Source organism: Anoplophora glabripennis, unplaced genomic scaffold, assembly GCF_000390285.2.
Source record: "Anoplophora glabripennis isolate ALB-LARVAE unplaced genomic scaffold, Agla_2.0 scaffold16, whole genome shotgun sequence".
Classification (NCBI taxonomy): Eukaryota; Metazoa; Arthropoda; class Insecta; order Coleoptera; family Cerambycidae; genus Anoplophora; species Anoplophora glabripennis.
The window spans coordinates 1,695,120-1,711,616 of record NW_019416253.1 but is presented as its reverse complement, the minus strand read 5'-3'; the positions used below and the strand labels follow the sequence as shown (position 1 = coordinate 1,711,616).

Below are 16,497 nucleotides of genomic sequence, written 5' to 3'. Positions count from 1 at the left end.
GAGACCAATTTCATTCAGAATTGGTGGCGGATTTGTAAAAAAATATCAAAACGGGAAAAGCCAGTGGCGTACTTTTTTTTTATTAAAAAAGGTTGTGGCATTCTCGCACGAACGCCATTGGTGCAAGTAGAAATATCCGGATCACCCCAAAAAATGCACATTTATCCCTTCAAAGCGTTTTTCAAATTTCGAGTTAATATCTTTAAAATTCTGAAATAATTAATAAAAATAAATAAAACTATAACACTCCGTATCTCGGAAACGAAGCATATTTCGACGTACGTTTATATGAACTTTTTTTCACAAAATAACTTCGGCAACCACCCCCTAAAATATTTCGCACTTATTTACAAACACCTTGTATATTGCGTATTGAAAAATGTTGTTAACGTTTCCAATATCTATGTGTATTTGTCTTCCTTATAAGTTCAGAAGACAAAAAAATTGTTTTCGAAACTTTAACAACTTCTTAAAGTGCGCGATATTAGTGACATGAAATTTGTATTTGTATATTAACTTCAGAGTGAGATTTCTAACACTTTTCATAAAAAAGATTCATTCTTTTGGCGTAAGGGTCTATTTCATATATTTTTTTAACTGTTTGACAGGTCTCAAAATATCCTATAACCAAAGAGAAAAAAAAGAACATGTTGAATTAGCATTACCAAAAGTATCATACCTTTGGATAAACAATTTATGAATCAATTTTTGTTTTATACCTTTTGAAAAATTAATATAAACAAAATAACTTAGTTTCTTTGGGTAACCTCTTTATATTGGCAATTTCAAACAATTCCTACCTAATTATACTATTTATTTTTTTTTTATATATGCGGTTATTTACCTACGCAGAAAATTAAAAGGAATAAACATTAATTTTACTGATAAGTGATAACCGTATCAGCTGTGGTTTTGAAGTGGCGTCATGGCGTCCCTAATAAACTAAGAAACAACCTGTTGCACGACCGTTATTTTGCTCATTATACAGATTGTAAGGATACCAACAACGATTTAAAAATTATAAGTCGGTTTTGAAAGCAAAATCCAGTAAGAAAGTTATTTTTTAAAGGAAATCATGACTATTAAATCAGAGCAACTATTAAACAACCTTAAGAATAAATATTGTTTAAAAAGTCATGTTAGTTTATTTAAACATTTACATATATGTTTATCAGGAATATAATTGTATTTAATCATATTCGTGTAGATTTTTATGTATCTAAATGTACTTTTTAATTACTTTTCTCAAATTTGTACACCTATTTAAGTTACAAAAAAGTTACAGCCAAATTAAATCACAACCTGCTCAGTCTGGCAGACCCTGTCCAAAATTTAGAAATGATTTTTAACATTCTTCAAGGTTCCATTTAAGGGCAATAGTAAATAAACAATTTCTTTCCTACCCATGACCCAGTCGACCCCCATCGCCTCAGCCTTCTCGGAAACAACCCCTGCGCGGAAAAATGGAGATTCAGGTGCAAAGGAATGCAGGAAACTGTCCCGGACTTGTGCCTGTGCTCCGGTGAAATTACATGATGATGCTCTAACATGTCGCCCATTCAACAACACCGAACCAGAACGAAACAATCACAACATCGCACTGCCGAACCCCGACGGTCGCAGTGATCTAAACTACCATTTAAAACACAGACCAACAACAACAACCGTTGCGATAAACAAGTCAAAGTACGCGAAAAAACTGCGGTAAGCACTAAACGCAGGTTGCCAAGTCCAGGCGAATGTAGACCGCACGTGAGCGGGTGTTGTGAAAACAAAACTTGCGACGGGCTCCTGGCGCTGCGCGAAGTCTCGGGGTTGTTTCTAAATATAACGCGTCCGATGCTGATAGCGATTTTATAACAGGTAAAACGAGATTTTCAAGTGTACGCTAATGAACGCATGGAGTAGGTGTGCAAACTAATTCTCGGACCGGTGTCCCATTACTTTTCCCCGCCGCCGGACGGAGGACGTCTGGTCGTCATGACGGACTTTTCGCCACTGGTCGCCGAGGCTATGGCTTCGCTGGGATACCCCCATTGTTGCTGTTGGATAATCCGAGACGGCCCCATCGAGTGTAATTGCTGGCGGCACGCGCCAGTCGGTGTTTTGAATAGCTGATCCGCAACGGCGAAAAGCTCATACGCAGTTTTTGTAAAATTACATACCAGAAGGTTTCTTTGGCGCCCAGTACAAGTGAAGATACATTTGGCATGTAATCTTACACTTCTGCAATTATTTAACCACTTAAAAAATGTAAATTTGCCTGGAAACATGTAATCCCGTTGGTTGAGAATAGAGTGTAAAAATTGTACATTAGAATATTGGTTATTTTCTTGCCATATAAAATTACATTCATGTAATTTCACACCTATACAATTTTCAATTCATCGCTTAAAATGTAAATACATATGTAAACATGTATTCTAATTGGTCCAGATTCATTGCAATTTTTTTATGTATTTTTCGCTTTTTGAACACCACATCAAAAAAATGATGAATTCCCTTTAATTTGTGATACATTCATATGAATTAATGTAAAACTATACATAAGAGTATTAGTTATTCTGATGTCACATAAACATGTAAATTGTAAGTACAAGTAAAATTTTCGTAGTAAAAAATACATTTAGCATGTAATTTCACACCCATGTAATTTTATAATCACTTAAATATTTCATATGTAAATTTATATGGAAACATGTATTCTGAATCGTAGGGGTTGACTGTAAATTTTATATTGCATATCGGTGTAAAATTACATATTTCATATCATATCATATATGTAAAGTAGTACGAGAAAAATTACATTGATCAAACTTATGCAATTTTATAATCACTTAAACATTTAAAATGTAAATTTATATGGGAACATAGTCTAATTAAAGTAAAACTAAAATTTATATTTTTTTACACATAGTGTCAAAAATACAAACAAAATTTGGACAGGACAAAGCTAATACAATGCGAAACATCGTCTTAATGTTACAAATGCTCTCACCGCTGTTCTTGGTGGTGAAAATTCGAAATATTTAAAATTATTCAATTTTCGTGGTTGAAAAAAGTACTACATTGTTGAAACCAAGAGAGCTGAATGAACAAAATTTGGACAGGACGTAGCTAATACAATGCGAAACATCGCCTTAATGTTAAAAACGCTGTCACCGCCGTTCTTGGTGGTGAAAATTCGACATATTTGAAATTATTCAATTTTCGTGGCTGAAAATATACTTACATAAGCATCCTCGAAACCAAGAAAGTTGCGCAAACAAAATTTGGATATGACATAGCTAATACAATGCAAAACATCGCCTTGATATTAAAAATGTTGTCACCACCGTTCTTGGTGGTGAAAATTCGACATATTTGAAATTATTCAATTTTCGTGGCTGAAAACATACATAGACATTGTTGCAACCAACTTTAATCGGTGGTACATTCATACGAGTTTGTATAAAATTACATACCAGATTACTGCTTATTTTTACGCCACATATTAATGTAAAATTACATTTTGCATGTATTTTATAAATTATTTAAAATGTAAAGTTACTTGAGATGAGAAACTACAATTGGTTGGAATAAAGCCACTGTTTTAAAGATTTTTTGATAGAGCTCTGAGCACTGTCAGCAATCAATATCGCTAAAAAACTATTAGTACCAACGATCTTTGATGACAGTAGTACCAAAATTTCAATTGTAAAGTTACAACTTAAGTTTGTGTAAAATTACTCGGTTATTTTGAAGCCACATATAACTTACACAAATAAAATTACATTCTGTATGTGATATTACATTAATGCAATTGTTAATCATTAAAATGTATGTAAAATTTAAATGGAGTTGGTTCAGATAAAATTGGGGTATTAGGGGTATTACATTTTAAACCATGTATGCATAATTTTACGTAAGGTAATACGTATATGTATGTGTTTATTCTACATTTTTATGCATAAAAACAATTGCAAACGCGTAAAACTGTTTAAGAAACGCGACAAAGGAATACTTTCAGACAATTATCGATTGGAAAGTAGAAAAATCGTGTCGCAATTAACTCTTGAATACAATATCAATTAAGGTTGGGTATTTTGACTTCAAAGTAAGACTTTTTAAAAAAGCTCGAGAAAATATCTTCTAACAAAGCACGCTAAAAGCATTCCTGAGGAACTTGCAACTGCTATTACTTTCCCTCATTATATAATACCGAATTAAACGCGTATTATGGGCAGTACCACTGGTTTGATATTAGTAAAAGTTCCTTCTTGAATTTTTTTACAATTAGGAGGACCGTCCATTAGTTTGTTGCGTTTATTTGCGTTGCGATGTGCAACGTGGCGTGGTACAATTAATCTAAATGTTGCAATAGGAAACACACAACTGGGTTTTGAGCAGATTTAATTAAGGCACAATTAAAATACCTTCGGACCTTTAAGCCGATTTGGATTACAAATACTTAATTGCAGAAGAAAAGTCATAATGATTGTATATAATGAATAAATAATTGTGCATATTACTTTTTAGAAATGTTTACCGCAAAAAATGCTATTTATCTGGCCCACTCCTATTCCTTTTTTTAATCGATAGAATATCCAAACAGATAAAGTATTAATCCTTACTAATTAGCGTTGCTTTCAAATCTCAATTTTCTGAAATTTTAGACCATAAAATATTGCCGGTTATTTCTGAATTCAATATAAAAACTACCGATTTTTAAATATAATAAATACCTCGATATCAAAAAGAACGTTTTGTAATAGGCCGTTTGCTTGTCAGTTTAACGCATTGTTGACAGTTTAATATTTCACATATATTCTTCCAAGATGCTAGGAAGCATTCCAGATGTGTTATTACACGTTTTCAAGATTTCAGAAGTGTTTATTTATGTTTACGGCCTCGCAATACCAGCAAACTTATATCAAGTTATACACATATGGGCCATGTAGTTATAATAGCAATAAGCTTTAATTGTCACAACTCAAACAGATCGAATAGTTTTTTTAACACTTTAAATATGTAGTCGACTGAGATAAATCACATGCAAATTATAAACAGACCATTCAAATTTAATTTTTTACACTAATAAGTAGGTGTTTACCTTCTTCTGCTCCCGTGGAAATAAGTAAGCAAACGCTGCCGATTGCGGTTCGAATAACATTGTAATATGACTAATTAAAAACAGCTCGAAAATAAACATATGCAATTTATATTATTATAGCTGGCAGTTTTCGTATGATTCACCGCTTTTACTGGCCAGTCAATGGTCTTAAAATATAACAATAACATAAATACAATTATTATACGTTGCATAACCCGACCAAGAATATTTAAGACATTAATGAATCACCGGCAGGATCTAATTCGTCGGTGAAAATAAACTGACAGGGATAGAACTTTAGATAAATATATTACAATATTTTACAAAAAGGAGAAATGCGCGTTTATCTGTGGTTTATTTATTTGTGTAATGTGTAGTATCATTCCTTTATTTTTATTTATTCATCTATTAACCATGAAGAAGTAACAAAAAATTAGGTAAATTAATACTGCTTTTGTTTTAGGTAACTTAGAGCAGGATTTTGAACATAACATTATTTGAACAACAGTCACGCCAAAACGTTACAAATATGTAGTAAAGAGAAGAGCAAAGGAGAATCAATTCAACTTCATAATAATTCAAGGCAATTTCCAAGTTTTGACCAAAAATTACAGAAAAAAGTATCAATAAATATTCATATAAATACAAGTAATGCAACATAAAATGGGAAAATACCAGCAACGGCAAATTTTAGAGAGATACTTTTTTCATCAGAAGCAAAAGCAGGGATAGCACAATTTCTTTTATTGAAGACACTGACCTCCGATTTGATGCAATAATAGTAGAAGCAAGATCTGAACAGAAGCTAACCAGTGGTGTAGGAAATAAAGGGGGTTTGGAAAGATTTAGAAGATAAAAAAACTGAGCCTGAAAAAACTTTTTTTTTTTGAAAAGTTGATTCAATATATCTTGTACAAACAAGAAAAATGGAATGTCTAAGACAAGAGAGATAGAAGAAAACAAACCAAAACCTAAAGGTGACTTGCAACGAAAAAATACTTAAATTAACAGTATTTGGTGTGTATGTACAAACCACAGTACTCTTTTCAATTTTATCTTCAAAATCCCTGAAGTTTAAAAATAATAGGAAAGTGATACCATATTCCTACTCTTCAATATCAAATCAATGAACAAGGATACAACAATGTTATCAAGTCTGTCAAACCAATTGTGAATCATATCCTGTGAAGTTAGTGATACTGTGAAATATTTGCTCTTATGCCAAATTTCACAAACCTGTGATGAACTAACTAACACTTGAATGACCACAGATTTGAAGCTAACATAACATTTCGGTAAATTGCACTAGTCACAAAAATTAAGGGATATTAAAATAAAATTAAAATTTTTTAATAAAATGGTCATAGAGATAATAAAAAAAGGAAATTGAAGTTTCAAGTTTCTAGTTTTCTGATCTGGAGTTTAAATTTCATTAAAGCAAAAAAGTCATTTTTGACTGGCAGTCAATTAGTCCGGAAATAATGATTGCATAGAAAATCCAAATAGGGTTTTAAAAACTGCAAAGTATTCTCTATGAGCCGTAATTATTGGTTTTTGATAAAAAAAAAATTGTTCGAAGGGAAAATGTTGGTTAGACAAAAAGTAAAAAATTGCTTAATTAGGGATGATTGAATAACTTGGCATAACTTTGCAAATAACGGATAAACTAAGGATAATGAATGTCATTTTTCAACCTCAAAGTGTCCTAAAGAAACCCTGATAGTTTCAAAGCGCTACGATTTATTTTCTTAGTACGCGGAATTTTTAAATTTTTCGTTTTTGCTGAAAATCAATGTAACGAGTAATTTTTCACATTTTATTCATTTTTTAAGTTGCAAATGTTTTTTTCAGCACTAATTCATACTTTTTTCCATCAAAAAACGTTAATTATTGTTAAAATAATTTAAATTCTTTTTTTTTTTTAATTTACCTTTTTTTAATACATCCACAATACTAAGAGACGTACTATTTAATACGATTTGAATATTCAAATTCAAGCAATATGTTCTTGAAATCAAATGAATTGCCGTTTGACATCCACTCGCGGTGTAGATATAATACGGTGTGCTTCACTCATGTGACGTCACTAACGAGACAAACTATTAAGGCATATATTAGCATAGAAATGCAATAACTATTAAATAAATACATTTTTAAAGTTGTTGCAGGCTAAACATTTCCTTCAATTGTGATATATGTCGCTTATTAGCAGGGCCGGATTAACCTGTGGTGAGGCCCTTTTCTTAAAAAAAATAAATAAATTTCAAAACCTAAACAGGTTTTTCTTTGATTCTAAAAAAAGTCACGCAATCCAGCAACATGTCCATATAAAATTTCAAATCCAAAACACTGGTTTGATTCGTAAAAAAAAATTGCCAGATCTTGCCAAGGCCCGGAGCTGTAACCCCCCCAATACGGCCCTGCTCATTAGTTGGAAATTAGAATATAGATCGATTATCTGAAACTCTATACATCAAAATTCTATTTCCCATATCGAGTCGGTGCAGCTAAATGTCCTAAAATTTACTACTTTTAAATAAATGAAGTATATCCTGAGAGAGTCAGACAATAAAGTATTACTTCATGCTTTTCAGTTGCGGACTAACAAATTTTTTTATTTATAATTTAAAAAACTATAATATAGACTGCTCTGTTCCATTGGAAAAGTCGAATTTATTTGCTCCAAGTTTAGAAACTCGCCAAAATGATGCCATTTATTATGACTACAAATACAAATGTATTGAAAAATTATAATTTTTTTTGTGAGAATTCTATCATCGCGAATTTCGCCGCCCCTGAGCCAGGCGCACTCGTTGCTTAATTGAATAATTAAGAGCGAAACCGCTTTCGCAACGCGGCGGCTTCTCTTGAGGTGACGTTCCCCGGCGATCGCGAAAGACGTAATAAAAATTGAGGCCAACCGATGGCCGCCTCGATAAAACAATTTCGCAAATATTTCAACCGTATAGGGAGGAAAAATCGACGAGGCCTGACTGGCAAAAACGCCGTCAGGAAACCGGCGTGCTCCGATATGGCAACTTCCGCCCATATACAGATTACAAAACGCGCGCGACTTGCGTACGGATGAAAAGCAGGGTGAATAATTAGCGATGTACAATAGCTAGGAGTTGCGTCACGCGCGCAGATAGCACCACCTTGACCAATCTGATACACTTACGCCGGCGGGCGAAGCAATGTCGGATCCCGGCGAAATATTAATCGACGGAGGTGTTTGTCGTTTCGTCCGAGATGTGCATTCTTAACGTCTAGCGGCCGCTGGCCGCTTAGAAATTAATGTTGGGCACGCCGAGCGACTGCTAATTGTTTTTGTTTCTGTTGCGCAATTATAGTTGGTCGATTATGAATTGATTTCCATTAAGATATAGCACGTATGCGCGGTCAAGGTTTAGAAAAAATGTGCTTTCTTCCGGTATTCAATTCATCGCAGAGAAAAATGTTCGGTTGGTATATCACAATCATAATTATTATTAAATTGTCTACAGTACACCACCAAACACATCAACGAAAAGGAATTAATTACGCAATATCCGCACGATAACAAAGACAACAGTATACTAACGTGACGTGAACATGAAAAGCATTCTGAGGCAGCGGCTCACGCATGTCTCGGTTGACCCACTTGGAACGCCATTTAATTGCGGCTCTCTCTGATAGCCCTAAGAATTATCAATTTTCTCAGATACACATCACAGGGAATAGGAACATGAAGAGCAGTTAGTTCTTGGCATAGCATTAGCAACATAGAAACATATCTATGACTATAGATGGTCTTTGTCAAAGGTAATTTTAAAACATCAAAAATAAACATTATTTAATGATTTAAATTACCAGCTATTTACTAGACATTGCCGGTATAATTCAATGCTAGTGGGAGTATGTAGTCCACAGGGTAGTTGTTTCCCCCGATATCATCACCGAAGACTCTTGCTTACTCTCTTACTACCCATTCTCTATCTGAACACTATGCCTTAATAGTATTTCTAGACTATTATCCTGCCTTTGCCACTCCTATTACAGATTTTCTTCTTGATCTGCACATCTCGTGTTTGGTTAAACTTAGATTTTTGTTATGAAAGAGCATTATTTTATTTCTTTTGAAATGATTTTGGCAAAAAATTTATTGGATTTATTTCTGTTAGTTTAATGCAGGGGTTCTCAAAATCAAATTAAAAACACTTTTTACATCAAAAACACAATATATTTGGAAATATATTTGAAACGTATTACAAAGAATTAATGAGAAGTACCTACCACACAAGAATTAAATTAGATTCCATTATTAAATTATTACCTTGCGTGATTACGAAACGGAAAGAAATAAAAATGGTTGAATTTTTCATTAACCTGCTCCGCGTACCCCCTGAAAATTTACGCGTACCACAGTTTGAGAACCCCTGGATTAATGCATTTAATATACAGGGTGATTCAGAACTTATCAAAAAAAAATTTATTGTACAGGAGACTTTTTCAAATACAATTTTGTAAAAAAAAAATCAAAAAGGACTGTTCGAAAATGATTTAAAAATACACTTCTGCACGGCACTGGAAACCGGTCCACTGTAAAAGTTGACCTTGACTAACATTTGAAAAACTAGTGTAAACACTATCCCAAAAACGTTAATACTAAAATCGGATTGCGGTATTCGGATTCGTTTGGAGCCACGTGGAGAGAGACAGCGTATTGCGCACAGCGCACAAAAAGAATGACGCTAAAGACTACAGTCCAGCGATGTAAGGGTTGAAAATACTACAACTTCAATAATTTTTTTCTCGGAAACTGTAAGGATTTTACAAAAATTTTTTTTTACGATATTGACTCCATTTTTCATGACGCATCTATTCCCAATTTTTTTGGGTAAGTTGTGAATCATCCTGTATAAAATTACATTTAAATCGAATTGGTGGTTACATAGTTTTTTCTGAATGGACAATCCTTACATCGCAAGAAACAAGGATATTACAAACTCACGAGAGTTTCTTACCATTGTAGAAATAGTTCACATGATTTTCGAGACTAACGTTGCGGTAAACAAGTCCGCTTTGAAGAAAATTTTTCTATGCTGGTGTGTAGGAAGTGTTTTATTTTATTTAAAGCATATTTGTAGGAAATCAAAATACTTATTTCTCACTTCAAATTTAATATTCGTGCATATTTGTGTATTGCAATCCATTTTTTTCTAATTTTTAATGTGCTGTAATTGTAATTAAATGTTAAATATTTACTATGAAAACTAGCGAGGCGTTGATTTTTTTTCAGTAATTTAACAAATACGTTTTTTAAATAGCAATCCGAAACTAAAAGGTGGAGGTTATATTTTAATAATGTATAAACCTTCCATGTGGACAGTGGTTCTCAAAGTGACCGTATTTATCGGTATTACAACCTCTGTTATTAGCTTGACATTACCAACGTTAGATGTCGCGTTTGTCTCGCTAAAATTAATTCAGTGCAATATAACAATAACTCTGCGTTGGTTATTATTTATTTATGGTGACTGTGAAATAAGAATAATATTTTTAACTAGTGATATTGTGACAATCAACTTCTCTGCGGACTAAGGCTCCTATATGATTAATAGTATATTTCAACGCAAATGTTATGTCTTGTTGTCTATAGTAAAGTGTATTATTCATTAAATGAACCAAATCGGTTTCCGAGTCTAAAATTTAAGGTGAAACATTTATTTTTTATTTGCATAATGTTATCAAGATAAACGTGACGAACTAATCTTCAAACTTCAGAGATACAAGTATGCCAGTTTCAAGATTATCGAAGACGGAACTTTTTAAAAATATTTTGTAGAAAATTTCGACAAACAATCGTTCTTCTTTGCATTTTAATTCGGAATAAAAATAGATTCATTAGGCGTCGTGCGGCATACCGGAATTTCCTTAGCGGGACATATGGCGCGACCAAGGAAAAGGGCACGTGTTGTAAATTTACCGAGGCGAATCCTTTACGAACAGTTGCTTGTACCTCGGCCGTGCGTAAAATTATAATAGCACCGTAAAACCATCATGGGAATGTCCAGAGTGGACCAAATAAGCGACTAATGCGATATGAAATAATTTGTGTGGGGTCCGCTGTTGTAGATCACAAAAATTCAAGCGCCCGGCGACGAAATAATGAAATAGAAGATTTTTGTACGTCAGTAGTTCACAGCCATCTTGAAATAAAATTTCGTGGACTTGCAGAGGGTATCTGACAGCTAATTTGAAGATTATCTGACATGACATTGACGTATACGATCATATTCAAAAGCGATATTGATTATAACATTTTCTGATGCCGTTTCTATGGACTTTGACATATAGGGTGATTCACAAATGGTGACCTCGTATTCTTTGGTGAATTTTAAGGGTAATTTTTGATCACCATTTGTGAATCACCCTGTATTTTATAACAATTTTGATATTTTTGAAAAATTCTGAAGCTTTTTTGATGCATGCTGATTAGGGTGGCCAAAAAAAACGAATATTTTTTTTTCGTGTCTCTTGTGAAAATATGTTAATTTATCATGTTTTAAGAACCCCCTCAAAAAATCAGCTCAATTTTTTTAGAGATCGCTCAAGATTTTTAAAAATTTTCAAAATCGTCAAAAATTGATTTTTTTTTAATTATTTTTCTCCTTATTTTATTATTTCCTATGCTGAAAAAAATCTGAAAATTTCAAATCAATACTTTAATTTCTAAAAGGTCACTCATAATTATTTTAACTGTAAAAGTAGTGTACCTAAAATGTTTTCGAGTGACCTCTAAAAATAAATATCAACGAACTAATAATTTTTTTATTGTATTTGACGAACAAAAGAATAAAAATAAATCAAGAGACACTTAAATTTTAATAAATTAAAAAATTATAAATATTTGACACTCACAGTGCGGTAATAAGTGTCTCGTGATTTATTTATATTCTTTTGTTCATAAAATTCAATAAAAAAAATTATTACTTCGTTGATATTTATTTTTAGAGGTCGCTCGAAAACATTTTAGGTATACTACTTTTAAAGATAAAATAATTATGAGTGACCTTTAGAAACCAAGAGATTTTTTTCAACCTAGAAAATGATAAAATAACGAGAAAAAAATTTAAAAAATAATCAATTTTTAACGATTTTGGAAATTTTAAAGAACTTGAGCGACGTTTAAAAAAATTTTTTAAAAAAACGATTTCTTGGCAGGATTTTTTTTTTTATACTAATCAAGTACTTTTTTTGCGCGAGTTATGAAAATATTATAAACAAAAGTTTCCAATAATGAAAAATTAAGTATGTATATGCACACAATTTTAATGTGCTAGGCCTACTTCAAAACAAATCTAAATGTCAAGAACATAATCAAAGTGGTACTCAAGTTCTTATTATGAAACGCTTTTCCTAATAACACGAGATATTTCTTTCTTACAGAAATAACACTTTACTGGTGAACAAGAGCAGATTTTTCTGAATTTCCAAGGCCCACTGGATGTTACGGATTTGAAATCTCGGTAGGATACAAAAAAATTATGAAATGGTCATGATCCTAGTATTTATTTTTTTTAGGCATGGTGCCTGATTGATGAATTGGTCGGTACAAGTGCTTTCCTCCACGACGCACTATAATTTATTTGGACTTAGGTATGGACAAAATTAAGTAGCGCCTCGTAGAAAAAAGATAAAAAAATTTAAAAAACAGCCTTTTAAAGCTTAAGGGGAACAGATTAAGGGAAAAATAATCACATTTCACCAGCACCCCATTTACACCCTCAAAATTGAGCCTCAAAATTATACTTTTGGAAAAAAATTTACATTTTTTGTTCTCTCGTTTGAAAAAAATGTTTTTTCAAATGTTACAAAACATTATTTTATAGTTTTTGAGATGAGGAATAAGAATCCATTGTTTAAATTGAGCTAAAAAAATTTTAGAACCCTTAAATTTACGAATATTTCATTTTATGATGTTTTTAGCTCAGATTTCCGCTCTTATGCATCGATATGCTTGAAATTTGAACAGTAGGTGGGGAATAGCTCAAGAAACAAAATACAGCCTATGCTGATATATATTTTTACCCTGGGGGTGGTTTCTACCCCTTTGAAGGGGTTGAAAATAAATTGTCAAAATAATCCCTGGAATCGATAGAGCAACTAATTTCAAGCAAAAAATGTCCCATACAATTTCTTTGATAAACCAATACTTTTTGAGTTATTTGCGATTGAAAACTCAATTTTCCAAATGAAAATTCATTTTTTCGGATATGATCTGAGTTCTGTTTATAATAATTTTTTTATGAAAAAATGAATTTTCATTTGGAAAATTGAGTTTTCAATCGCAAATAACTCAAAAAGTATCGATTTATCAAAGAAATTGTATGGGGCATTTTTTGCTTGAAATTAGTTGCTCTATCGATTCCCGGGATTATTTTGACAATTTATTTTCAACCCCTTCAAAGGGGTAGAAACCACCCCTTGGGTAAAAATATATATCAGCGTGGGGTGTATTTTGATTCTTGAGCTATTCCCCACCTGATATCCAAATTTCAAGCAAATCGATGCATAAGAGCGGAAATCTGATATAAAAATATCAGAAACTGAAATATTCGTAAATTTAAGGGTTCTAAATTTTTTTAGCTCAATTTAAACAATGGATTCTTATTCCTCATCTCAAAAACTATAAAAAAATGTTTTGTATTATTTGAAAAAAAATTTTTTCTAAACGAGAGAGCAAAAAATGTAATTTTTTTTCCAAAATTATAATTTTGGGGCGCAATTTTGAGGGTGTAAATGGGGTGCTGGTGAAATGTGATTATTTTTCCCTTAATCTGTTCCACTTAACCTTTAAAACGCTATTTTTAATTTTTTTTTATCTTTTTTCTACGAGGCGCTACTTAATTTTGTCCATACCTAAGTCCAAATGAATTATAGTGCGACGCCTAAGTTAATTAGGCAAAATTACACGCAAAATAATTGACTCACCTGATGATGCCTGTCCTTGTAAATGAAGAGTTTGGGTCCTTTCAAAACCACGAAGACTTGCTTCCAAGATCGATCAGTCGCTCTCTGAAAGAACATTTTTTGCTGAATTCAAGTTTTTCCTCTAATAGAAAAGAGGCAACTGAGAAAAATCTTACCTTCCCGTCTATTTCCAAAATTTTGCAATGCACTGTTCCTTCCCTTATAACGCTGTACTTATCCTTGTCAAGAGGCCCAGGACTACTTGAAATCTTTTCCCTATCCAGGGATGCACTACTGCTGCTTGCGCTACCACTGCAAATACACAAAACGATAAATACAGAATGATGCATTAAACAAACAGAGTAAAATGTAGCATCATTATTTACACCGTCGGAGGATGCAACTACAAAAGCGAGATATGACTAATTTCAGAAAGTTCTGTTAATGAAAAATAAGGTTAGATAAAAAACAACATTAATGTTAGTACAATCAATATTAAGTTCTAGTTCTAAAATTCCAAAGTTCTACATGGTACTCACTGGATACTATTTATCAAAAAAAAAGCCGAACCGATTAGTCTCAGTTAAAATTTTCACATGTACTGAACCAAGCACTTACACTGTTACATAATTCTGGTTTCCACGCTCACATCTTGATATGATGATGGTATATTTTGCATTAAGTGTCATCCATAATAAAAATGACATAAACCAGATATTTTAAAATAACAATAAAAATAACACGACGGAAAATTTATAACGGTATGAGTAACGAATCGTAAATTATATATTTTTTTAGCTACACAAAAAATCGATCGGAGTAAAATACTGGAACAATTACGGAAACTGACACTGGACAATTATTATGTCGCACATACAATCAGACACATTGGATTATAGAATAAGTTTTACAATATCTAGTTTCACTACGAGCATAAAATGAATCATAAAGATATAAAAAAAGATTAAAACAACGCATTATAGTTCAGATGTGATCTAATATATTAAAATGTGTACATATTTATGTATTACTTGCAAGCAGCATCAAATACTAATTTCAGCTGCTTCAACGTCTGTTCAAAATTATTTTTTTAATATAATCACAATATAGTTCTTAGTTGCGTGCGACTAACGTAATAAATTAGTTAATGTCAATATTGAACATTAAACTACAGAGGCGTCATTATTTACTGAAAACAAAAAAATCTAATCCTGCATATATTGTAATGTTTCTTATTAGCATTGCAGGTACTTTGTTGCAGAACAATAGGAGAAATATTTATACCTGATATTGCAACATGATACAGGAAAATTTTAAATGGTTAATATTCGACAATTCTTATACATTATTATTCATACAATGCGTTCATGATGAAAGGGACAAGTTCGTTTAAAATTCAGGTAATTATTTTGCGGAAAAACGCTCGGACACGTCGATTAGTATTTTTAGTTACGGATTTTTTGACATAAGAAAATTGTATGCAGAGTGTCTCAAGAAGAACATATGCAGTCATCATTGATTTTTTTTAATTGTACCTTTCATCATGAACGCTCTGTATACTGGGTGTAACTAAATTGGTGAGCTAAACTTCAAAGGTGGTTTCTACACCACAAATCAACAAAAAAATTGCTAAAAGTAAAGTAAGATAATAAAACGTTATCGGACAAATTTATGGATTTCTTTTTGTTAATGAATACACTGAATTCAAAAAACGACCAGATACGCCCTCTGTTTAAAAACCCAAGTTTTGTTATTCCCCAAAAACAATTTTCCACTTCAAATCTAAACGAGTATCTAACAGTTTAGGAGCATCGACAGTTTCAAAAGGAATCCATGACGGCAACAACAGGTGCATCCGCGAGATATTCGCGCGATATCGCAATTAATACTCGACTCATGTACTAACTTTCTATGAGGCAAACCATTTGTTGCGTTCTCGTAAGTGGAGGAAAAAAATCGAGTCGAGAGTTGTGTAACATTCCGATGCTCCGGTGAGCAAAACTGGCGGAGAAATCGGAAACGGAAAGGCGAAAGTGAGAACAAACAATGGGTGCATCAATTACTTTTGTCCGATCCCGCGCAGTGGGTTGAGCTCATTAAGTTTCATGACTTCTTATTCTTATTTGTCGGTAGGATTGAGCAATAAGTTAGAAATATGCCTATTATTCGGAATATTTATCTAAAATATTCTTACAATACTGAAAGAATACATTTGCCTTATATTCACAATATGATACAATAGCGATTGCGAATACACTGTATTCATGAATACAAAAACCGCAAAGTATTTAGTATTCGTATTCATTATGGAGTACCAAATATACAACACTCACAATCGGTATTAGAAAAATATTTCAAGGGTAAATCAATTTCTCTTGTATTCACAATTTAATAGAATAGCGTTTGCGAATACATTGTATTCAAGAATACGAAACAATCAGTATTCGCAAACT

The 16,497-nt window shown here is 32.4% G+C and overlaps 1 protein-coding gene across 10 annotated transcripts in view; it reads right to left on the bottom strand.

Moving 5' to 3' along the window:
• The window catches only part of LOC108914086 (rho GTPase-activating protein 21), a 311,849-nt gene that overhangs the window by 25,729 nt on the left and 269,623 nt on the right, over positions 1 to 16,497 (bottom strand). For all 10 annotated transcript variants that reach the window (XM_018719795.1, XM_018719803.1, XM_018719831.1 and 7 more), the window contains 2 exons: positions 14,221 to 14,356; positions 14,066 to 14,149 (listed from right to left, as the gene is read on the bottom strand). In XM_018719795.1, the coding sequence (XP_018575311.1) occupies positions 14,066 to 14,149; positions 14,221 to 14,356 (220 nt within the window). The remainder of the gene's footprint in view (positions 1 to 14,065; positions 14,150 to 14,220; positions 14,357 to 16,497) is intronic.